This window comes from Odocoileus virginianus, chromosome 1 (genome assembly GCF_023699985.2).
Source record: "Odocoileus virginianus isolate 20LAN1187 ecotype Illinois chromosome 1, Ovbor_1.2, whole genome shotgun sequence".
Classification (NCBI taxonomy): Eukaryota; Metazoa; Chordata; class Mammalia; order Artiodactyla; family Cervidae; genus Odocoileus; species Odocoileus virginianus.
Window position 1 is genome coordinate 24531724 of NC_069674.1, and position 25240 is coordinate 24556963.

The window sequence follows — 25240 nt, forward strand, 5'->3', positions numbered from 1 at the left end:
GGGGTTGCAGAGAGTCAGACACGACTGAATGACTAACACTTTCTCTGTGAGCAATTTGACCTGTGCCACATCCAAGCAGGAGCTTTAAATGTGCTTGCGTGGTATGGTTCGGTCTTTTGCACCTGCCCTTTACTATGAATACAGCATGTTCCAGGTAGGGGCTATTCCATCAGCCTAGTGCCAGAATAAGACAGCATCTGGAGTAGAGTTAATCTAGAAAGTTAACCTGAGTTGAGCTGAGTAGCAGCTACCTGCCAGGACCAATAACAAGAGAAAAAGGTTTGTCAGAAGTCACTGAGATTTTGCAGTTGTTTATATTAGTCTACCTGCAGGCAGCCCTTTAACTTTCCTTTCTAGATCTAATGTCTTTAAGATTCTCTTGTGTTGAAGAAGTCAAAGACCAATTTCTAACTCTGGTTCAATTCTCTTTTTATTAAAGTGCTTCAGTAGATATATAGTGTTATGAACAATCAACACAAACTTTACTGAAACATTCACAAATAAAAATCTTCTACTTTATAAGTCACTGAAATAATGTTCTTCCATGTTGTAACAGTAATCATCATTGATTAGTTACTCTGAATTTATTCCTAACCACACACAGGTATTCTCAAATTGGGAGATTCAAATCAATTACTGTAACTTATAGGACTGGATTTCAGTACCTGAATGCTAGTCCTAGAAAGTCAGTAGAAAAATGATGTGATTTGAAACTAATCATGTATCCTTGGTGCTTCAGTTTTCCCATCTGCACTGAGAATTAATCTTCCCTTAGAGACGATTTATTTAAAGAGAGTATGAAATGTTAAAATTTAGTATACATCTATGCCTTAGAAAGCATTAATATGCATATTTTTAAGAGTAACCTGTTCTTGATTAAATTAAATACTATATACTATATATTCAAAATAAATAATTGATAATTGCTCTTTCCTTAAAAGTTGTCCTTTCACTTAAATCACATTAAAATCATAAAATAGAGTTCAATAATGATGTACTCAGTAAATTTTAATTGCAATGAGGACTGCTGTGCTACTCAGGCAAAATTTACAGACTATTTTAAGTTTCATCCATTACATACTTAACATTCTTCATGATCTCACCAGAAAAGAAACAAAAATCCTGCTGTTCTACAGCACAAGGAGGTAAAATCCAAGCTATGATCAGAGTTTTGGTTTAGTTTCTTTGGAAATTATTAGCATAAAAAATTATGACTTCCGAGAGAGATTATGGTTGACAAAGGGTGGAGTGAATAAGCTGATTTTGACTAGACCTCCTGGCACCATAAAAGTGGCCTGGTGCTATCACAAAAAAGATTCAGTAATGTCCTTGTTGCAGGGAGGGGGCATTTAAAGTAAAAAAGCTTGAAACTACAGATGCCATAACTTGGGAGGACAGAAGAGAAATAAGATGATCCTGACTGAATTAGAAACTTTCCTAAAAACTGTTTCAGTTGGGAAGCATGTGATTCTGCTGTAAGAGAGAGAAGCTTAAAGAGGTTGGTACATGAATCCTTACATTTTCAAAGAAATGTGTAATACTTTTAGGTAGAAACAGAATTGCTAAATATCCACAGGACACTTTGAAACTGCTAGCAGTAAAAAGGGGGGTACAAAATCACTAATCAACATAGGAGAAAAAGAAAAATGGTAAGCTGTGATGCTCTTGGTGTTCTATTTCATTAAAAAATAAATCGATCATGAGCACTAATGGATGTGTCATCTCAATAAATAAAACCTCCTATAGTTAGCCTGTCATTTAAAAATGAACTGGGTGAAAAGGATAATTTTCTGCAATGTACTCAGTCATTTTAAGACTGAAGTGGTTTCAGAAAAACATGAAACATCCTTGGAGGAGGCCTGACTGTTTCATATTGGTTTGTGGCAGATCACTCCATGCTGTACATTGAGTACACAAGGAAATTTCACATTGAACATAGATCTCTTAAGGAATAAAGAAAAAACACTTTACATGATACATTTTTCTCTAACATGCAGTATTTATGTAACAGTAAACCATCACCCTTCACAGAGAAGATGCAGGTGCTCTAAAAATCTTAGAGTGAATTTTAGAAAGAGGTGTCAAAATGTTAACTTTTAAAATACAGACTTAATTTCAATGTTAGGTTTGCAAACCCTCTGGTAATCCAGGGTGAGCAAGAAGAAAATGTCCTCGATATTTTATGACCTGCAGTTCCTATTACTTATGATGAATGCTATAAGTCAAATGCCATAATACACTTATTCCCAATCTTGGGGCCAGCAGAGGCTAGCCTGGTTCTAGGCAAGACTAAAGGAGGGAGCGGTCCCACAAAAGAGCCTGGCCAGGACTGATCCAGCAGGAGATTTCAAGGGTAGGTGGGCACCCAAATGACCCCAGGGCAAGGAAATCAATTTTTTTTATCACCCAGGATCCCAGCCTTGTACTACCTCCAGGCCTAACTGTCCCCAGAACAGTCCTGAACCACGCTAGGTGTCCTAAGGCTAGGCCAGCTCTACCCTGAACAAGCACTCCCAGGGCTGGAAACAAAGGCTGAGTGGGCAGGGTTGGCAGAGCACCATTTATTGGAGCCAACCCCCACCTATCAGATGCTTGTTGACAAGAGCTCAGTCAGTGATTCTGGAGCAGCTCCTCCCAACAGATGGGCTGTGAAAACACCTCTCTCTCCAGCCAGAGCTCATAGGAATAGTGGAAATCCTCAGGCAGATCCAACCGCTGCCCCAGCACACTCTGCAAGCAGTTATCCACAGGTGAAAACTCAGAGTCCTGGGGTCTGTCATACCGGCGGCTGTTAAAAGCTTCAATGTTGGCCCTCAAGGTGCATTCTTCCGCTTGGAAGTCCCATGGCCTGGCATCGATGTCTGTATTGGGAAGATTAGAAAGTAAAAGGTGTATACAACTCAGGACACTCCTCATCTTAGCACAGAGCATGGTCTATGGGACACCAACAATGGAACAGCTCAGAATTCCCCTTTTTGCAAAGAGCAATGTACAAAGTAAGTACATAACATGCTGCCAGTCAGGTTTAAAAGATACATGCCCATGTACATGTGCTTATACATGTAGAGACTATCTTTGGAAGCATCTAGAAACTGGCTAACAGTGATAACCACTGAGAAGGAGATGAGGGCCCCGAGGGAGATGAACCTCTTTTTATTGCATTTCCTTTTCATTATTTCACTCTATTACTAATTATATATATTATATTTTCCCCAAATAGCAACTCAATTCCCTCTACTGAAATTTCCTTGGGAATGGAAGTTACCCATTTGAAAGAAATCACAGTTTTCAAGGAATGGTAAGAGGTGGGAAGGGGCACAAGGAGAATCAGCATGGACTAACTACTAAAGACTTTCCTGGCTTCCTGGATCCACCCCCACCCATCCTGAGCATGATAAATCCATATGCAGCTTATGTTAATATTATGAGGTGAAGTCTTCCAAGAAAGTTAAAACAGAAAACAATCTGCTTTGCTTCTATTTACCCCATTTAGACACTTATTTCAGGGCCAGAGGTATGTATTTCCCAGATTTTTTCATGTCTCGCACTCAACAGGTGCAGCTTGGGTTTGGGCTCATGATGGCAGCAGTGACAGATTGCCATTTGCAAGATAAAACATGCCCATGTTTTAAAAACCTAGAAGAACTTAGGCATTAGGCTTCCCCTGATAGCTCAGAGGGTAAAGAGTCTGCCTGCAATGCAGGAGACCCGGGTTCAATCCCTGGGTTGGAAAGATCCCTTGGAGAAGGAAATGGCAACCTACTATAGTATTCTTGCCTGCAGAATCCCCATGGAGAGCGGAACCTGGGAGGCTACAGTCCATGGGGTTACAAAGAGTCAAGACATGACTGAGTGACTCCACTTTCACTTTCTTTCACCTCACAAGAACTGAAACAGTTAATTGTGCTTTAGGTCTTAGAGAAGTTGCATACTGGCTTATTATCTGCCGATCATATGGTTCCCTTAGTTCTCTGCACTCTATTTACTGCAGCATCCTCTATATTCAAAAGAAAGTGAAGTCGTTCAGTTGTGTCTGACTCTGTGACTCCATGGACTGTAGACTACCAGGCTCCTCCATCCATGAAGTTTTCCAAGCAAGAGTACTGGAGTGGGTTGCCATTTCCTTCTCCAGGGACTCTTCCCGACTCATGGGTCAAACCTGGGTCTCCCACATTGCAGGCAGATGCTTTACCATCTAAGCCACCAGGGAAGCCCCATCCTCTATATTCAGGCAGGTGACAAATCCCAGCAAAGACAAATCATTAGTGATCTAACCAATAACCCTTAAACACAATTATGCAAATGATGGCCAAATCCCACTACAGCTCTTCAAAATAAATTCTTCCAACTCTGGTAAGCCTAGAATATCTTGGTAGGTCAATCAGAAATATACTGTCTCCTGATACAATATGTGATATGTGATGCAATATGTGATACAATATGCAGTTCACTATAGCATAACACATTACCTAGACTGTACTATAGCCAAAAAGATTTAAGTTGAATTAATCAGACCTTTAGATCTACCTTTCAGTCTACAGATAATGCCAGAGATAGAGAAATAAGGTAAATGAAACCACAAAGAAGTAAGCAGACAAGTCCAGAAGGTAGATATTCTGTAGGAGAGCTGGCCTAGTTCTTCAGTTTTGTCAGTGTTATGAAAAAAAAAAACCTGCTAGATTCAAAACAAATAAAAGGACATAACAATCAGATGAAATTTGTGGTCCTGGGCTAGATTATGACTTGGGAAAAAAAGGCTTTAAAGAACATTTTGGGGCAACTGGGAAATTCTGAACACGGACTTATTAGATAAAATGAACATATACTGATATGGAAAGGTAGAGATAATGTTAACTAAAAAGAGAAGATTATAAAATAGCATATACAATTTACTTTTTTTTTTTATGTCTTTTTTTTTTTTAATTAGTTGGAGGCTAATTACTTTACATCATTGCAGTGGTTTTTGTCATACATTGAAATGAATTAGCCATACAATTTACTTTCATTTAACTAAAACCTATACATATATGTAGAAGAAAAAATATGTAAGAATATATGATAAGATTTCTGGAAAAAAAAAAGTAATTAGCCTCCAATAAAAATAAATGAAAAAAAAAAAAGATTTCTGTTTCAATCTTTGGGTGGTACAAATGTGACATAAATATGATAATACAGTAAAGTGTTTGCTTCCTTGTATTTTCTAACTGCTTTGTAATAATTAAAGGTTATTTTAATTTTATGGCTTCCCTGGTGGCTCAGACATGTAATGTAGGAGACTCACATTTCCCTGGGTCAGGAAGATCCCCAGGAGAAGGAAATGGCAACTCACTCCAGTATTCTTGCCTGGAGAATTCCATGGATAGAGGAGCCTGGTGGGCTACAGTCCATGGAGTCGCAAAGAGTTTTTTAATCTTAAGAACCTCTCAGAGAAATCTGTCACTTAAAGGAACATTCTGAAAAGGGGTAATGATCCTTCAAGTGACTGGTTTTATAATAATGAATTACCACAGTTTACTTGGAAAAGGGTACATGGCAGTACCTTACTGTTTGTTAAAGCAGCACCTGACTATCATCACATATTTTCTCATCTAAAATATGTTAACAGTTCCTACCAAAAGAATAGAGAGGTCTAATTAGCTTTGTTTAAACCCTGGGCCACTCCCAGAGGCCAAAAGCTCTAAGAATACTCACCATTCCCATAAGCCCAGTCATCATTCATGCGGTGGCGTACTTTCTGATAAATGGCTGACATGGTTTTCATGTTGCTTTTCCTCCACTGGCGCCCCAGGTACTTGGTCTGTATTTTCAGCAGCTTCAGCACATAAAGTTGCAGCATGGCCTGTTTGACCTTGAGGGCCCGCTTTAAGATTGGAGCAGATTTAAATACCACCAGCATCTGTCCATTTAAAGAGGGGTAAGGGTGAAGAAAGACAGATAAGGATCTAAAGTTTCCTGGAATTTCCAACTCACAGATAAATTAAGCCGAACCTGGCTAACCTCAGACTACCGTGGGGAGTTTTGGGAAATCTATGGTCCAGGCCTCATTTAAACTTAGTCTTTAAGAAAAGAAAGGAAGCACTCCATTTACATTTCACAATTCAAAATATCTAATATTCAAAGGGTCAAAAAATTTTGTCAGCCACACATGCCATTTCTACGGTTACCAGTGTATCCTCTGGAGGTAACTCTATGTATGTAGGCATACATTACTTTTATCAACAAAAATGATAGCAAATATATACCTTTTCATACTATTCCACACCTTGATTTTTACTTAACAATATAATTTGAAAATTATTCCAAAGCAGTATAGAACTATCTCATTCTTTTTTTTTTTTTTCTTTTCGACCCCATGAACTATAGCCCGCCAGGCTCCTCCATCCGTGAGATTTCCCAGGCAAGAATACTGGAGTGGGTTGCCATTTCCTTCTCCTCTCATTCTTTTTAATGGTTTTATTTACATTCTACTGTAATGATGTACCATAAATTATTTAACCAGTTGGTATTAATGAACATTTATGTTGCTTCCAATCTTTGATGATTACAAATAATGCTGCAGTGAGCAATCTTAGACTTGTATCATGACTATAACGCATGACTATAATCCAAAAAACAATGCTAACTTCCTTACCAGAGCTGCCCTGAGGGAGCGTCCATATTCAGTTCCCCAAAAAGAAATGGATTGGGAAATAATTATAAAATAAGTGCCTAGAATTAGGAGGTGCCAAGTCTTATGGAGCATTCAGTGTCTGTCTATAGAGTTCACAAAGGAGGAAGTCCATATTTAATAAAAATTTAAAAAATCCAGTTAGTGAACACCATGATCTGAAGTCCTACTCACCATGGTTCTGGAATGCTTCCATTTGGTTAGTTTATTGAGCAGCCTCAGGAGATTGATGCAGGAAAAGAGGTTCCTCCAGCAGAACTGGTTGTTGTCTCCAGCTTCCTGTAATAAGCCATGCCCATCATTATCTCATGGGGCTTCCCCGGTGGCTCAGATGGTAAAGAATCTGCCTGCAATGCAGGAGACCTAGGTTCGCTCCCTGGGTTGGGAAGATCCCCTGGAGAAAGGAATGGCAACCCACTCCAGTATTCTTGCCTGGAGAATTCATGGACAGAGGAGCCTGGCGGACTACAGCCCATGGGGTTGCAAAGTCAAACACAACTGAGCAACTAACACTGAGAGAGTGCTATCTCAACCCTTCACGGATCATAGCCTTGTCATGACAAAGGGGCTTGCATAACTCAATGAAGCTATGAGCCACGCCCAAGCAGGGCCATCCAAGACAAAAGGGTCACAGTGGAGAGTTCTGACAAAACGTGGTCCAATGGAGAAATGAATGGCAAGCCACTCCAGTTTTCTTGTGGTGAGAACCCCACAAACAATATGAAAATGCAAAAAGATATGAGACCTGGGAAGATAAGCCCCCTCAGGTTAGAAGGTGTCCAACATGCTAAGGAGAAGAGCGGAGGGCAATTACTAATAGCTCCAGAAAGAATGAAGCATCTGGGCCAAAGTGGAAACGATCCTCAGTTGTGGATGTGTCTGGTGGCGAAAGTAAAGTCTGATGCTGTAAAGAACAATGGTGCATAGGAACCTGGAATGTTATAGGTCCATGAATCAAGGTAAATTGGATGTGGTCAAGCAGGAGACGGCAAGAGCGAACATCGACATTTTAGGAATCAGTGAACTAAAATGGACAGGAATGGATGAATTTAATTTGGATGACCATTACATCTACTACTATAGGCAAAATATCCCTTAAAAGAGAGTAGCCCTCATAATCAACAAAAGAGTCCAAAATGCAGTACTTGGGTGCAATCTCAAAAATGACAGAATGATCTTGTTTTGTTTCCAAGGTAAACCATTCAACATCACAGGAATCTAAGTCTAAGCCACAACCACTAATGCTGAAGAAGCTGAAGTTGAATGGTCTGTGAAGACCTACAAGACCTTCTAGAACTAATACCAAAAAAAAAAAAAAAAAGATGTCCTTTTCATCATAGGGGGTTGGAAAACAAAAGCAGGAAGTCAAGTGGTATCTGGAGTAATAGGCAAGTTTTTGGCCTTGGAGTACAAGATGAAGCAGGGCAAAGGCAAACACAGTTTTGTCAAGAGAACACACTGGCCATAGCAAACACCCTCTTCCAACAAGACAAGAGATGACTCTACACATGGACATCACTAGATGGTCAATACAGAAATCAGATTGATTATATTCTTCACAGCAGAAGATGGAGAAGCTCTATACAGTAAGCAAAAACAAGATCTTGACCTGACTATGGCTCAGATCATCAGCTCCTTACTGTAAAATTCAGGCTTAAATTGAAGAAAGTAGGGAAAAACCAATGGGCCATTCAGGTATGACCTAAATCAAATCCCTTATGATTATACAGTAGAGGTGATGAATAGATTTAGTGATTGGATCTGGTAGAAAAAATGCCTGAAGAACTATGGAGAGAGGTTCGTAACATTGTACAGGAGGCAGTGACCAAAACTACCCCAAAGAAAAAGAAATTTAAGAAGGCAAAGTGGTTGTCTGAGAGGCTTTACAAATAGCTGAAGAAAGAAAAGAAGCGAAAAGCAAGGGAGAAAGGGAAAGATATGCCTATCTGAATGCAGAGTTCCAGAGGTTAGCAAGGAGAGATAAGACGACCTTCTTAAATGACTAATGCAAAGACATAGAGGAAAACAACAGAATGGGAAAGACTAGAAAGCTCCTCAAGAAAACTTGAGCTATCAAGGGAACATTTCATGCAAGGATGAGCATGATAAAAGGATATAAATGGAAAGGACCTAACAGAAGCAAAAGAAATTAAGAAGAGGTGGTCAAAAAACACAGAAGAACTACACAAAAAAGGTCTTAATTACCTGGATAACCACAATGGTGTGGTCATTCACCTAGAGTCAGACATCCTGGAGTGTAAAGTCAAGTGGCCCTTAGGAAGCATTAGTACGAACAAAGTAAGTGGAGGTGACAGAATTCCACCTGAGCTATTTCAAATCCTAAAGATGACACTGTTAAAGTGCTACACTCAATATGTCAGCAAATTTGGAAAACTCATTAGTGGTCCCAAGACTGGAAAAGGCCAGTTTTCATTCCAATCCTAAAGAAGGGCAATCCCCCAAAATGTTAAAACTATCGTACAATTGCTTTCATTTTGCATGCTAGTAAGGCTATGCTCAAAATCCTTCAAGCTAGGCTTCAGCAGTATGTGAACCATAACATCGAGATGTACAAACTGGGTTTAGAAAAGGCAGAGATACCAGAGCTCAAATCACCAACATCCACTAGATCACGGAAAAAGCAAGGGAATTCCAGAAAAATATCTACTTCTGCTTCATTGACTATGCTAAATCCTTTGTGTGGATCACAACAAATTGTGGAAAGTTCTTAAACAGATGGGAATACCAGACCACTTTACCTGTCTTCTGAGAAACCTGTATGAAGATCAAGAAGGAACAGTTAGAACCTTACATAGAAGAACTGACTAGTTGAAAACTGGGAAAAGAATATGACAAGGCTGTATACTGTCATCCCATTTATTTAATTTAGATGAACAGTACATCATGTGAAATGCTGGGCTGGATGAATCATAGGCTGGAATCATCAGATATGCAGATGATACCACTCTAATGGAAGAAAGTGAAGAGGAACTAAAGAGCCTCCTGATGAGGGAGAAAGAGGAGGATGAAAAGCTGGCTTGAAACTCAACATTCAAAAAACTAAGATCATGGCATCCAGTCCCATCACTTCTTGAAAAATAAAAGGGGAAAAAGTAGAAACAGTGACAGACTTTATTTTCTTGGGCTCCAAAATCACTGCTGACAGTGACTGAGGCTATGAAATTAAAAGATGCTTGCTCCTTGGAAGAAAAGCTATGACAAACTTAGTGTATTAAAAAAGCAGAGACATCACTTTGCTTACAAAGATCCATATAGTTAAAGCTAAAGTTTTTCCCATAGTCATGTACAGATGTGAGAACTGGACCATAAAGAAGGCTGAGTGCCAAAAAATTGATGCTATTGAATTGTGGTGCTAGAGAAGATTCTTGGGAGTCCATTGGACAGCAAGGAGATCAAACCAGTCAAATCCTAAAGGAAATCAACCCTGAATATTCACTGGAAAGACTGATGTTGAAGATGAAGCTCCAATACTTACTTTGGCCACCTGACACGAAGAATCAACTCACTGGAAAAGACTCTGATGCTGGGAAAGACTGAGGGCAACAGAAGAGGGTGGCAGAAGATGAGATGGTTGGATAGCATAACTGACTCAATGGACATGAATTTGAGCAAACTCTGGGAGACAGTGAAGGACAGAGAAGCCTGGCATCCATGGGGTTGCAAAGAGTTGAATAGGACTTAGTGACTGAACAACAACAATTATCTCAACACCTACAAGGCTTTCCTTCCCACAGAGTCTGGAAGTCACTGTCAGTCAGTTCAAGTAAAGCCTTCCATATGAAATGCTACCTCCTTTCTGTCCCACTCATCACATCCTCCCTTCTCCTCAAGGTATGCAGTATCCTTCCTCTGAAAACACACAGCTGCCAATCCTGGAAGACTCTGTACCAAGAGTAAGTACTGCTTAGAAAGATGATATATGAACATACGAATATCATTTGAGCAAGATTTCTTGTGTAGCTTTCTGCTTTAGGATCAGAATAAGAGATGATAGAATTTTACCCCCATACACTTTGCATTTATGTAAGCTATATTGGTAATAGCCAAGAATTATTCTGGCAGATTTCAAACAGTATTGAATGGATCTGATATTCATTACAGTTAATTTTTTTAAAAAATCAAACTTCGCCCTCCTTTATCAAACCATATTGCAGTAAATTACTTAATTCTCTAGCATGGCAGATGGTTAATTTGAACCAGGTGATTCTCTTGAATGTTTCTTGATAGCTTGTGAGCACCCAACCAGATGGATGTCAGATCAGAAACAGGTAATTACTCATAGAAACATCTTTCAGGGACAAAATAAGAGTCTTTATGGATTCTGGGGCTCGTAAATATATACTGGTGTCAGAAGCTACATGAATCAGTTAACATACATGGTGGTCAAACTAACACCTTGGAAGTTCCTCATGTCTTCAGTTTGAGAGGAGGATGTTGAAGTGAGGAATGAGCAGAAATCAACTGCTTTCTGGTGAGTGGAAGATTACCCCCCAACACACACAAATGAATCTGAAGCAAGCAAGGTAGATATACATCAACTGTGAGATAAACAGCCAACACTTGTAAGGATATTAGGCTCTCCTAAAAATAAATAATACTGAGGATCAAGAAGTTGCAGGGAAACTTTTCAGAAATACTGTTTAGAAATGATGTTCTCCCAGGATGTTCCCTGGTGGTCCAGTGGTTAGGACTTGGCATGTTTACTACAGGGGCCCAGGTTCGATCTTGGGTCAGGGAACCAAGATCAGGCAAGCCACATGCGGTGGTCAAAAAAAAAAATAATAATAATAACAATCTCTTTCCTCTAGTAAATGTTCAATATTGTGTTTAGAACCTGTCCCATGAAAACCATCTGTTTTGTTCTAAAAGAAACTTCCATGGGAGTTTCCACTCAGGTGCATTAGCTAATCTGGCTTGCCCAAAAAACAGATCAGGTTTTATAGATGTGACATCTTGTGTGGCTAACAGATGAGACAGACTTTTATATGTTTATTTTTTAAAATAAGAAGCAGTGAAACAAAAAACAGGTAAGTATATTTCCATTGTGAGCTTCCTTTGTCCTGATTTCTAATATGCATAAAAGCCTTGCATTCCTTATGGAGTATGGAAATAGCGGCCTGGTCTTGTAGAAGCAGCCCTGGAATAGGCACCAGGACACCTGGGTCATGGCTTTGACCCTGGCTGTATCATCTCAGGCAAGTAATTTCCCTGTTTCCCATAAGAGGTTGAACTAAGATAACCTTTAAGATCATTTTATCTCTGACCATTCAATAATTCTGTGGCTTACTTTCTCCAGTTGGCTTAAAAGTTAAAAAGTTTTGAGTGACAGAATGTTGATTGTGGCTGCCTTTTCCTGAGAGCTGAGTCTCAAGAGTCCTAAGAGCTGCCCTAGTTACCCCTGAAGGCAGTCTCACCTGCCCAGGGGCTTGCTCTCCTTTCCTTCTAATGATGTTTCCCTGATGCCTGTAACTAGTCCCACTTCTGGCATCATGGAGCGGGCATCGAAAGCACACATACTGGTCAGTGGCTTGCCCAGGCTTGTCTGCTTTGTCAGAGCCTTGCCCAAGCCTTCTCCCCTCTTCCAACCCAACAAATTATCTTTTTTTCCAGAAAGCTTTTAGGTCTGTGAGTACCTATTTGGATTTGCCAGTCTTTTGTCTTTTTCTTTTTTTTAAGCCCTGTTATTCTATTTATTTTCTGGCTGCACTGCGTGGCATGTGGGGTCTTAATTTTCCTGATCAAGGATTGAACCCACACCCCCTGCAGTGTAAGGGCAGAGTCTTAACCACTGGACCACCAGGGAAATCTCTAGATTTGCTGGTCTTGAAGATTTTTTAATGTTCATTTAAGACAGGTCATCACCTCTTTAACAAGTGGTGCTGGGAAAACTGGTCAACCACCTGTAAAAGAATGAAATTAGAACACTTTCTAACACCATACACAAAAATAAACTCAAAATGAATTAAAGATCTAAATGTAAGACCAGAAACTATAGAACTCCTAGAGGAGAACATAGGCAAAACACTCTCCGACATGAATCACAGCAGGATCCTCTATGACCCACAACCCAGAATTTTAGAAACAAAAGCAAAAATAAACAAATGGGACCTAATGAAACTTAAAAGCTCTTGCACAACAAAGGAAACTGTAAGCAAGGTGAAAAGACAGCTCTCAGATTGGGAGAAAATAATAGCAAACGAAGCAACAGACAAAGGATTAATCTCAAAAATATACAAGCAACTCCTCCAGCTCAACTCCAGAAAAATAAATGACCCAATCAAAAAATGGGCCAAAGAACTAAACAGACATTTCTCCAAGGAAGACATACAGATGGCTAACAAACACATGAAAAGATGCTCAACATCACTCATTATCAGAGAAATGCAAATCAAAACCACAATGAGGTACCATTACACGCCAGTCAGGATGGCTGCTATCCAAAAGTCTACAAGCAATAAATGCTGGAGAGGGGGTGGAGAAAAGGGAACCCTCTTACACTGTTGGTGGGAATGCAAACTAGTACAGCCGCTATGGAAAACAGTGTGGAGATTTCTTAAAAAACTGGAAATAGAACTGCCATATGACCCAGCAATCCCACTTCTGGGCATACACACCGAGGAAACCAGATCTGAAAGAGACATATGCACCCCAATGTTCATCGCAGCACTGTTTATAATAGCCAGGACATGGAAGCAACCTAGATGCCCATCAGCAGACGAATGGATGAGGAAGCTGTGGTACATATACACCATGGAATATTACTCAGCCATTAAAAAGAATTCATTTGAATCAGTTCTAATGAGATGGATGAAACTGGAGCCCATTATACAGAGTGAAGTAAGGCAGAAAGATAAAGACCATTACAGTATACTAACACATATATATGGAATTTAGAAAGATGGTAATGATAACCCTATATGCAAAACAGAAAAAGAGACTCAGATGTATAGAACAGACTTGTGGACTCTGTGGGAGAAGGCGAGGGTGGGATGTTTCAAGAGAACAGCATCGAAACATGTATATTATCTGGGTGAAATAGATCACCAGCCCAGGTTGGATGCATGAGACAAGTGCTGGGGCCTGATGCACTGGGAAGACCCAGAGGGATCGGGTGGAGAGGGAAGTGGGAGGGGGGAGCGGGATGGGGAATACATGTAAATCCATGGCTAATTCATTTCAATGTATGACAAAAACCACTGCAATGTTGTAAGGTGATTAGCCTCCAACTAATGAAAATAAATGGAAAAAAAAAAAAAGAAAAAAAAAGTTATAAAAAAAAAAAGGTCATCTTTCTTTCTTTCTTTTTAAAACAACTCAGCATATTAAGTAAGATGCAAACTTCTGTTGGGGGATATATTTTGTGAACAGCAGCACTTGGTTAGCTATATTCTCTCATTCCTGGTACTTAATAGTATTCAAAGCAAGAACTTAACTCACTTCCAGCCAGCTAAAATTAAAAAAGAAAGCATTTGCCCATGTTCCACTCTCACAAATAAATATTTGTTTGCATACACCTCTGGTCTAAAGATTCAGTTCAGCAATCACATCCTACCCTTTCAGAGCATTTCTAAGGCACAATGGTTCTGTTCTCAAAGATTCATCCACAGCTCTGCTGAGTAAGCCAAGCCAAACAAAAAAACCCAGGCTTATGCCAATTAAGTGGATAATTAACTCATGAGGAAAGGAAGAACAGAGTGTTTCTTCCTTTCATACTGAGAAGATCAGATTGGTAAGAATCTGAGCACTGTAACAGACTTGACTGTTCTAGTCCAATTCTGTTATCCATAGAAGCAAAACCTGAGGCCCAGAAAGAGGAAGGCGGTTTGGCTAAGATCACATAGTAAGCGCCCCAACCAGGGCTTAAACCTTGATTTCCAGTACTCTCTGAATTCTAACACTCTGTCTTTAGTTACTACTCATCTTCTGACCGCACTTAAGGAATTCCAGACACACTTACTCAAAGAAAATATGGTTTGACCTCTTACTTCTCAGCTTCTTTCAGACCTAATGGTAGAGGAGCTCTTTCTTATGTCCTACTGTAATTCTTACTTTAAACAAGCAAAACCACCAACAACAAAACACTGATGTTTCCTGCCTTAAAGGGCAGTGACTGAGCCTTTAAAGAAATGCTGCAAAGTGTAAAAATATAATACAACTCAAACCTTTGTGGTTTTTTTTTTCTTTTTAAAATATTTATGTATTTGGCTCTGCCACGTCTAGTTGCAGCACTCAGAATCTTTAGTTGCAGCATGTGGGATCTAGTTCCCTGACCAGGGATCAAACCCAGGCCCCTGCATTGGGAGTCTTAGCCATTGGACCACCAGGGAAGATCCTTAATAGCTTATTAAAGTCCTGAAGTGATGACACTACTTTCAAATTGAAAACCAGCTCTTCACTGAGAAAATGAAATTATTTATTTTTTTTTAAAGAGTAAAAAGTTTGCTGAAAGGAAAAGTACATGTGGAAAGGCACATGGGTGAGCTCAGAGAAAGAGTTGCACCTTTGGGAAGTTTAAATCCTTTATAAAGGGGCAGTTCTCTGGGTCTTTGTCTTCCCTCAGACAAGAAATTGAAATTATTAATAGTAACTTATCTGTTTTATAATGAATCTAGAATTTTATAGCCTAAGGAAAGTTGATGCTCATCTGATTCTAACCTTTCTTTTATAGATGAAACTCCTACAGCCTACAGGAAACTTGCTCAAGATCACTTAAAGCTACAGTGGCAAAGCCCAGTCGGTCTGCCTTTTCTACATACAAACTCGGGTTTTTCATGCCATGTCAGTCCTGCAGTTATTTGAACCTATTTGCAAAAACATTTGTGAAGTTATAATTCTTAGTGATTGAAATTCACAATATTAGTCATCTCTTGGTAAATGATTCTTTTAATTTATTATGGTTCACATAACTGAAAATGAAATCCTTTTATTAGCTTACATCTTCTTTTCCCACATTGTTTTAGAATAACTTCCTTATCATATGAATTTCTAACAATTAAGTTCCTGCCAGATTAAGGACCTAGATCTAGGTATAAGAGTTATTATTCTTAAAAGTGATGTGAGGAGGTATGCAGGAAAAGAAAAGAAAATTTCAAAGTCATCTGGGAAGCTTTAGCAAACCATTTGTGCTTTGAGGAGGGATCTGGGGATGTGAGTTTAAAAAAAAAATCACCTAGCACTCATAGAAAGGGTGACAACCAGGAAAATTGAAAAAAATGCAAAAACAAAACAAACAAACAAAAAAACTTATCTATGGTCCTTCTTTTGTATAAAACCTCATGGAAAATGGATGTATACCTTATGATATGCTCACATTTTATCTAGAACAGAGAAACAATAATGCTAATTGCATTGTTGGTTTTAAATAGTGACAGTGAATGTAAAAACAAAGACTTTTTTAAGGAGGTCACAAATCACTGGCTAAATAATGCCTAAAAGGAATGCTAGAGACCTTAATACCTGAACATAAATAAAACAAAAATGAAAACATAACACAAAAATCTTCTGGAATATCTGTAAATATCTGGGTTAGAAACTAATACAGAAAAAAAGAGAAAATAATAGAGATAGTGAAAGGATCAAGCATATAAATTTAAGTGATATGAACAAATTTTTATAGGTATTTCTGAATATAAATCAAACCCAAATTTGAGGAATTTTGCAATGAAGTACCTTTTAAGAATTAACTTAGGCCTTCCTTGGTGGTCCAGTGGTTAAGAAACTGCCTGCCAATAGAGGGGACACAGGTTTAATCCCCGGTCTGGGAAGATCCCACATGCCAGGGGACAATTAAGCCTGTGCACAACTACTGAGCCTGTGCTCTAGAGCTTGGGAGCTGCAACTTCTGAGCCAAAGGTCTACAGCCTGTGTTCTGCAACTAGAGAAGCCACTGCATTGAGAATCCTGCACATCACAACTAGAGAGCAGTTCTAACTTGCCAAAACTAAAGCCCAAGCGCAGCAACAAAGACCCAGTGCAGCCTAAAATAAATAATTTTTTTCAAAAGAACTTAATAATTTCACTTGCTTGATCTAAAATGAAATGCCAAATATTTCTTTGCAAATAGCCAAGTCATGTAAATTCTGACCCTCTGCTTTGGATAACACTTCACCACTCCACCTGTTTCTTTATGAGCAGAGGTTAAGATTGGGCAAAATACTAAGAAACTTCTAGCTCTGATACTCATTGACTTCAAAATACAATGTATGTTTATTTAGAAATTATAAATGTATTGTTGTAATAACATGATGTTATAAAGTACACTTAAAGTTAAAAGGATATTAATATAAAAGATCTAATATATTTCACTTCTAAAGCATCATATTACACACCTATTTTTCATACCATTGCTCAAAACAACCACCCAGACACTGAACATCTTATAATACTTGTTGAGGCCATACCCCCTGCCTTCGCTAGCAACCTGCTTCCAAAGATCACACCTAACTTCTATACAATCATACGTTCATCCTCCTCCTCTTATATTTGGGATTTAATTTTAATTTTTTCCTAGTTTAGTGGATTGAATTTGAACATAAACTTTTGGAAATTTAGAAACTGTAAGCTTTCCTGTGCCAGGGGGTGAGGAAACCATTTAGTATATGGGTAAAGATGGCCTATTGCAGAGCTAGATATTTTGACAAAACAAGAATTTAATGTACCATTAACTTTGTCTTTATTTCATGTCCATTATATATGTAGTTAGAGTTCCAAATGATGTTGAACTCAGTTCAAACTCAGAAAACTGAAAAAATACGAATCAAGACTACCTTAGCCAAGTCTCCACTTCTAGGAATCTATCTTAAGGAAGTAATCAGAGATAAGGTCAAAGATTCATGTGCAAGTATGTTCATTTTGGAGTTATAGGAAGAATACTGTAATAAATGCCCAATAATAGCATGAAACAATCATTTTTTAAAAAAACTAAGTAGTGGAATATTATGTGCAGCTATGTGAATGGAAACATGTAAAGTCCTTATTTTCTTAAATAATATGTGTGTGTATGAATGTATATATATATATAGTTAATTGCAACCAAATATTAACATTGGTTATATACAAGTAGTTTGGGCTTCCCAGGCGTTGCTAGTGGTAAAGAACCCACCTGCCAATGCAGGAGATATAAGAGATATGGGTTCGATCCCTGGGTTGGGAAAATTTCCTGGAGGAGGAATCCACTCCATGGCAATCCACTCCAGTATTCCTGCCTGGGGAATCACATGGACAGAGGAGCCTGGCCGGCTACAGTCCATAGGGTCGCAAAAAGTCGGACACAACTGAGCAAATGAGCATGCACACAAGCACATATGCAAGTAGTTTAATAAGGGTATTTTTATTTTCTTTCCCCTATTTTTCTGTATCTCCTCAATTTTCTTCAATAGTATATATTGATTTTAAAGTCATGGGTCGGGGGGAGAAACTTGAAATGTTATTTAAAGAAAATCCTATGTATTTGAAATGCCAGTATGCTGTGCTTTCAATTAATTCACTGAGCCTGAAAAAAGAGATAAATCTTACTCATATAAACACTAGCCCTCTCTGAGGACAGAAGCCATTAATTTAGATAAACAAACCACTGTACTGAGGATCTATGTGGAGTAAACTAGCTAGTTAAGTGGGGCTGGGCTCAGGGAAGTACTTCCAAAAAATAAAAAATCTGTGGTTACCATATGAAACCACCAGGTGCCACTGTAGCTTCACAGAAAGGACAAGAACACCTAGCATGAATCTGTTTTTCATTATTGAAAGGTACCTGCTTTCACCCCCTCTTAGATAACAACAGTCTTCTCAGAGGCATAACAATTATTCAATAATTTTATGTTCATATCCCAAAAGGTCAATTAGAAGATATATGAAAGTATAGTTCCCATCAATCCCTACTTATGGGATTGAGAAGCTGACTGTGTTTTGAAATACCCTATTCACAGTAGGATGGCAACCCACTCCAGTACTCTTGCCTGGAAAATCCCATGGACAGAGAAGCCTGGTAGGCTGCAGTCCCTGGGGTTGCAAAGAGTCGGACACGACTGAGCGACTTCACTTCAGTATTCACAGTAGAGCTTTAATGCTGTCCGTGCACCACTGTTTCTGTTAGAAAGGGCAGTCCTTATTCCAGTCTGAATGGTGGGGCTGCATGTCTCCACCCTGGCTCTGCTACTTGCAACTACTTTTAACTTCTCCACCCATAAAGCACCCATGCCAACCTCATACAGTTGTTTTAAAGATTGAATAGCATCATAAACAGGATTAGACAACTCATTACCCCTCTCTGCAGAGGTAAGAAGCTCCCAGCTTCCTTGTCTGCTGAGGCCATATCTAAACAAGACAGGGAATCTCTGCTCTGGTGTTTAAAAAGGTGGTAGACTTATGGGTCTTTCTCTCATTTAAGGTCTGTCAGCTATGAGGAGTGGACCTGACAAGCCACTTCATCCCTCAGGTTTCTCATCTTTGAAATATGGGGCTGGGCCAAATGCTTCTCAGGTCCCCTCCAGTCACAAACCTTACAGTTCTGTAGAACCTGTGCCACACAAGGTACCACTGTACTTTTTGCACAATGAAGTTTTCTGACTTGACATTGTGTAGGTATTAAAAGTTGGGGACAAGGGGTTAGGGCACACACAGGTGCCATCATCTCATCATTTTTTAAGCTCCATTCATGTACTGAACATGGTGCTAGACTCTGGGGATATAAAATAAAGATGATACTATCTCTTCCTTCAAGGAGTTTTCAGTCAAATGGAGAAACAGATACAGATAAACAATTCCAGTGCAACAGGGTATGGGAATGGGCTAAGGTTCACTGAAGGAGTTGCAGCAATAATACATGATGAGGTAGACACTTGATTTCAACGTGCTGCCTATCAGTTTCATGGGATTCAAAAGGACTGAGGGACTTCTCTGATTTGCCTGGAACTGCCTCTGGCACGAGGAACTTTCTGGGTCATCCTTCTGTGGCCATATTGAATTTTGCCTCAGAAAGACTCAGGCAAGTATTTCTTGGGTATTTTCTGAAGTACACACCCCAGGGTTTATATAACCTTATGAAAATGAGACAAGCCTGTGTCACAGAAGGAAGAAGACAAATAGGCTAGAGCAGCAGAGATGCACCTGCCATTCAGCACAGCTGTTCACACTCAACTTTAGCCCCATTATCTTTCTAAATTCCCCTCCTCCTCAGTGTTTTTCACTGACCCTTTCCTCTACAAAATGCTATGCTCAGCTTTCCCAAATCTTTCTCGACTGGGTCAGCAGAACTAAGTCCCTACTGCCTCTGTGCTCTTGCCAATATGCTTTTATTGATATAAGACTCCCAAACCAGGGCATGAGGGGGCTAGAGAAGAAAAGGAAGAGCAAATACCGACCTCTGCCACCTGGCAATTTCAAAGGCTACCAAATCCCCACATGCTTACCAGGCTCTCCGTAGTAAGCTCTGGCAAATCCTGGATGGTACAGCATGGGTAATCCAGGACCGAGATGCTGTAAGATGCAGAGATAAGAACAGGCTTTAGGTAAATGGCAAAGGCAGCAAATGGCTACATCTGAAAGGGCAGGAGGTTATTTCTCTTCAGCTAGCCCCATGTATTTCCAGAACTGCTTAGTGACTTCAGCTGAAACTGAGGGTTCCTGTGCCAGGCACCTCCAGATCCAGTCTCCTCTCCTCATAGCCAGGAGAAGGACTGACAGAGTTCTTTCAGAGGCAAAAGAAAGCAGAGAAAGCACCTCGGTATAACCACCTTTCTCCTCTGTTCTTTAAAGAAATACGTAAGCTTGTATGCATTTGTGTTTCTGTGTTTAAGTGTATATTTGTGTGTATATAATTGTGCACCCAGAGAAGCTGCCCAAACTCATCCTACTTTACACATTATTGACTGAAGGATTTTTGCAGAAACTAATGACTGTGGCTGGCGATTTGTTATGAAAGTGAAGTGAAACGTCTCCAGTCAGTAATGTTAAGGTAACAAAAAAATGTATTACTATGTCTCTGGTCAGTAAGTTAATAACAACCTGTGAATATGAAGACCTCTCCTGTGTCTTACCAGATGTTTCTGAAAGCCAGAACTCTGGAGAAAGACCACAGAAGCCACTTCAAGAGGAAGCCTGAGACAGAGGCAGCTTCCTGCAGCTGGGCCCATCTAGTAGCTCAAGGATGGTAACCACATCTGCTCCCAAAAGAGACACTGGTGGACCGCAAGGGAGCTGGAGGCTCTGCGGTGAGCCCAGGGAAGCAGGCATGAGTCAGCAGGGGAAGTAACTACCGCATGATGACAGAGACCCAGCCACTCCAAATGACAGCTCTTTCTTTCCTCCTCCCTCCTTCATGGGTACAATGCAGCATTTAGACTAGCTAATCTCATCTCTAATGCTCTTTCTGCTTCTGACATTCTATGAGGTTTGTCTTTAAAAAAAAACAACACAACTTTTTGGCCAGGCTGAGGGGCAGGTGGGATCTTAGTTTCCCGACCCAGGGATCAAACCTGTGCTCACTGCAGTAGAAGCGTGGAGTCCTAACCACTGAACCACCAGGGAAGTCCCTTTTTTTTTTCTCCCATGAGGTTTTTTTTTTAATTTATTTATTTTAATTGAAGGCTAATTACTTTATTCCCATGAGGTTTTAAACACCAATCCACTCCAGTTAGAATAACTGGACATGGATAAACGATGTTGGCAAAGCATAGGCTATAAAGAGGAATATGGGGCTCCTTGGGCCTCTTCTATATTTCAAAGTCAAAACTTCTATCCAAGCAAAAGGCAACAATTTTTTTGACTAGAAACGTTGATCTTTGTCCAAGAAACCCCCAAAGATAACCTAAAGGAACCAGGGTAGGAGAGGAGAGGGCCGTGGATGTACCTACTAGGTTCTCCCAGGGTTGCCAGGTTCACACTGCTCCGTTAGGATAAAGATTCCTGGCTGGCTCACCTACTTATCTACCCACCTTCTACTGACAAAACCCCATGGCAAAGTAGGTACTGACAACAGGGAAATGAGGGTGGGGAATCCAAGATGGATTTGTTTTAATCTCATTGTATTAAATTCTATGGAAGCTCAAATTCTACCCTAAGGGGGCATAAAGTTCCAAGTTTCTAACATATCTAGATTATAAGAGCTATGAGGAAACTGCAGTAGCAAGCTGAAGGTGCTCAAATTCTTGAGATTATGCAACAATAAAGCTCATAAGTAACACACAAGAGGAACCCTGTACCCAGGCCAACCTCAGCAAACAGTGCAGTCTGGCACTACCACTCTTACAGCTCCAAAGGGAACCCGAAGGACACTTACTGGATTGTCTGCCCCCCGCTTCTAGGCCCACAGTGCGGGGGCACCAAGTTCCTGAACCCCACTCCTCAGCCAGTTTCTGATCCAAGGGTGGACCTCTAACCGTGGGCATGTGGAAGTGGAACAGGGATCAAGAGCCAGTTCAGTCTCTGAAGTGGTACAGGAGCACGTTTAGCTCAGGTGGGCATATTTTCACTAAGTGGCTTAGACATATTTCACTTAGTCACTCAGTTGTGTCTGACTCTCTGTGACCCCATGGACTGTAGGTGGCTTGCCAGGCTTCTCTGTCCATGGGATTTTCCAGGCAAGAATACTGGAGTGGGTGGCCATTCCCTTCTCCAGGGCATCGTCCCGATCCAGGGATTGAACCTGGGTCTCCTGCGTTGCAGGCAAATTCTGGCTTAGGAAGCAGACAAAACTATTTGTCAGTGACAGAGGAAAAGTTGGAGTGGAGGTGCAGAGGCTGGGTGGCCACAGATGGAGGCATATGGCCCCCTGGGTTCCGTGTGCTACAGACTGACCCTGAGGCCCAGGGCTGCACCTCTGTCCGAGGTTCTTCAAGATAACAACCCACCCATCTCCTCCTAACAAAACCCCGTTCTGTGTGAGCTGACACGCACAGGTGCCTTCATGAAGCTGTGGCCCTTCCCCAGCCTCAACGACACTTTCAGTTTTCCCTGGTGGACAACTAGCACGTCTTAAGTGCCATTTTTAAGGGGCAGAAGTCTCTTTGTAGTGAGGATAAACCCATTCTCTAGTGTTTCCTCCAAACAGGAAAAGTAAAGCACTCTCATCTTTGTTTATCCTAACTAATGCTTATAAAAGTCTATGACAGAGTCAGAGTAGGTATTATTTCCACCTTAAAGATGAAGATACTGTGGCTCAGAGAAACACAGTGTCTTACACTTGAGATGACACAGCTAGCAAGTGGCAGATCCAGGTCAGGAATCCAGGTCCTGTGACTTTGGGTTCTGTGTGTGTTTTAAGCTACATAGAAGTAGGCTGTCTCTCCAGGGTGGAGTTTCTGGCAGCGCTGACAGACCGTGGGGCCAACATCTCCTAGCCCCTCTCCAGCCACCTCAAGTGTCACGTCAGCCTTCTTCTATTTTAGGAACCTTGCCTGTGGTAAAGCACTTCTGGGCAACTCCACTGATTAACATGCTTCCGGTCTTTGTGTAAGCAGCAAACTGAGGAACAAGGACCTACTCGGTTAACCCCCCAAGTCCCCACTTGGCTGGAGCAAGCCACAGCAACTGTGATTTAACCCTGCCTCTTCTGCTTACTTAAAGGGTCATGCTGGTGTGCTAACCTTAAGTAAGTTAATTAACCTTTCTGAATTTGTTTCCTAATTGATGAAATAGGAATAAAAACTTGTTGTGATACGTCTTAGCACTGATGAGGAGATTAAATGAAATAATGGACGTGAAAATACTGCAGTTTTTAAACTACAAATTGATCTATTGAAGTAAGGGTCTATTGTTTACCTTTAATTACAAATTCTGTATAACCCTTTACAAAATTGATTCAATTTATGATTTATACTAAAATCAGGACTGGCCAGACAAGCCAGATGCTTCACAAAATAACATTTTTGGATCCTTCTGCCACAGGGCTGAAATTTATTGGTGCAGCCTCTTTTGAGTTATGGCATTACAATTTTCAAAACTATTAAGTTACAAATATCTTTGTGAGGAGGCCAAATTATACATCCCACCAGTAATACCCCAAGAAAACTAAATTTGACAGTGACAGCTCTAAGACAGAAAGGACCAGGGAGAATGGAAAGGTGGCTCAGAGACAAAATAATTTCTCAATCCCCAAACAGCCTTTTGAAATAAACCTGTCCAGAGTCCTTACCCATTTTTGGCAGTGATGTAGGACAAGATATTTTGATTGAAGAACTTCAGGATCAATGGGATGCAGTTGGCAAATACCAAATGTTGTGATACATATTCAAACTGAATTAAAAGATGAAAGCAGAAAGGAAGCTTATTTTGAGGAGAATAGAAGGTCTGTATGAAAAATAAAGAGCCAAGTACAATTCTGACACCCATTCCTAAGAATACCCACTGTCCACTTGTGTTAACAGTCTTCCTGTCTGGGAAGTGGGGAGGGCCATCTTCAGCCAGCCTAGCCTACATAGAAGGGGACAGTCTGCAGTGTGTGTATGTTGCAAGTGCCTGACCAAAAGCACAAAATGTATACAAGCCAGGAAGAAAATCCTACTCCACATAAACAGAAAGAATTGCTTTGAGATTTGTTCCTAAGCTCTACAGGAAAAGGAAGGCTCCCCAAGGGAGTTACCTTCCATTCCAAAGCTCTGGCTCACAGGGATTTCAACTGTGATGGACATGTCAGGAACAGGTGCAGCTCGGCAACTGCTGGCATCACTCAGGATGGATGGATGCAGTGCGTGGTAACCAAATGAACCACTGGAGTGTGGACTCCAGGGTGGGTCTGGTTCACTGGACTAGCCCCTATACTTAGAATATCAGTATTTTAATGACTCAACAAGAGTCCTTCAGTCAACAGATAATGCACTAAGAATAAGTCCAAGATCTTTTTGATGGGTTAAACAATAGAGCATAGCGCTCCACTTGGCTCTCTTGAATCTGGATGGGGTTTGCTTCCAGGAAGACCTACTGGGGCAGTGTCATGCAGCTGTGCCACCCGGCTTTTGCCCATGATACACTGAAGAGCATCACAAAGAGTTTGTCTCCAGAATCCAAACAACTCTAAGTGGAGAAACTGGTTGAAAAGCAGAGAACTGCAGTGTTTTAAATCCCTTAGCTCTTATTGATTCCTGATCACCATAAAATAGCCATGGCAGCACACTCAGCTGCCCTCTCCCCAGGTGTGTTGTTAGAAGTGAGGAGTCAGCTTGTGTTGCTCAGTTCTCTCTTCTGCTCAAATATCTTCTCCCCGGCAACTGACCCAGGGTATTTTACAAAGCCTCAGGTGCAGGAGCCGATACAAACCTACTGTCAAGTGATGGGAAACATCTTTCAGTTTGAGACATGTCTGTAGCCTTGTCAGGACACACTGACATGTACTGGCAAGGCCCATCAAGCCACCCACCCGTCTGGCTGTTGATCCATATATTGCCCACCAAGAGAAGCAGACAGAAGCACACATACGCGGATCTCTCTCTACCAGGAACACTATTTCTCACTCATCCCTCCCTATTCCTCCCAGCCCTGCTGCTGCTCTGCAAACACTGGTAGAAGTGTGTGTCCTTGGGGTACCCTAACACACTACAAGATGTCTCTGAATGCACTGAA

At 40.5% G+C, this 25240-nt stretch overlaps 1 protein-coding gene across 3 annotated transcripts in view; it reads right to left on the reverse strand.

The window, feature by feature from the left end:
• Positions 1 to 412: 412 nt before the first annotated feature.
• STRIP2 (striatin interacting protein 2) overlaps positions 413 to 25240 on the reverse strand; it is a 49855-nt gene continuing 25027 nt past the window's right edge. For all 3 annotated transcript variants that reach the window (XM_070465886.1, XM_020874646.2, XM_020874647.2), the window contains 5 exons: positions 23817 to 23917; positions 20095 to 20161; positions 6842 to 6946; positions 5692 to 5896; positions 413 to 2861 (listed from right to left, as the gene is read on the reverse strand). In XM_070465886.1, the coding sequence (XP_070321987.1) occupies positions 2611 to 2861; positions 5692 to 5896; positions 6842 to 6946; positions 20095 to 20161; positions 23817 to 23917 (729 nt within the window). In that variant the 3' untranslated portion in view covers positions 413 to 2610. The remainder of the gene's footprint in view (positions 2862 to 5691; positions 5897 to 6841; positions 6947 to 20094; positions 20162 to 23816; positions 23918 to 25240) is intronic.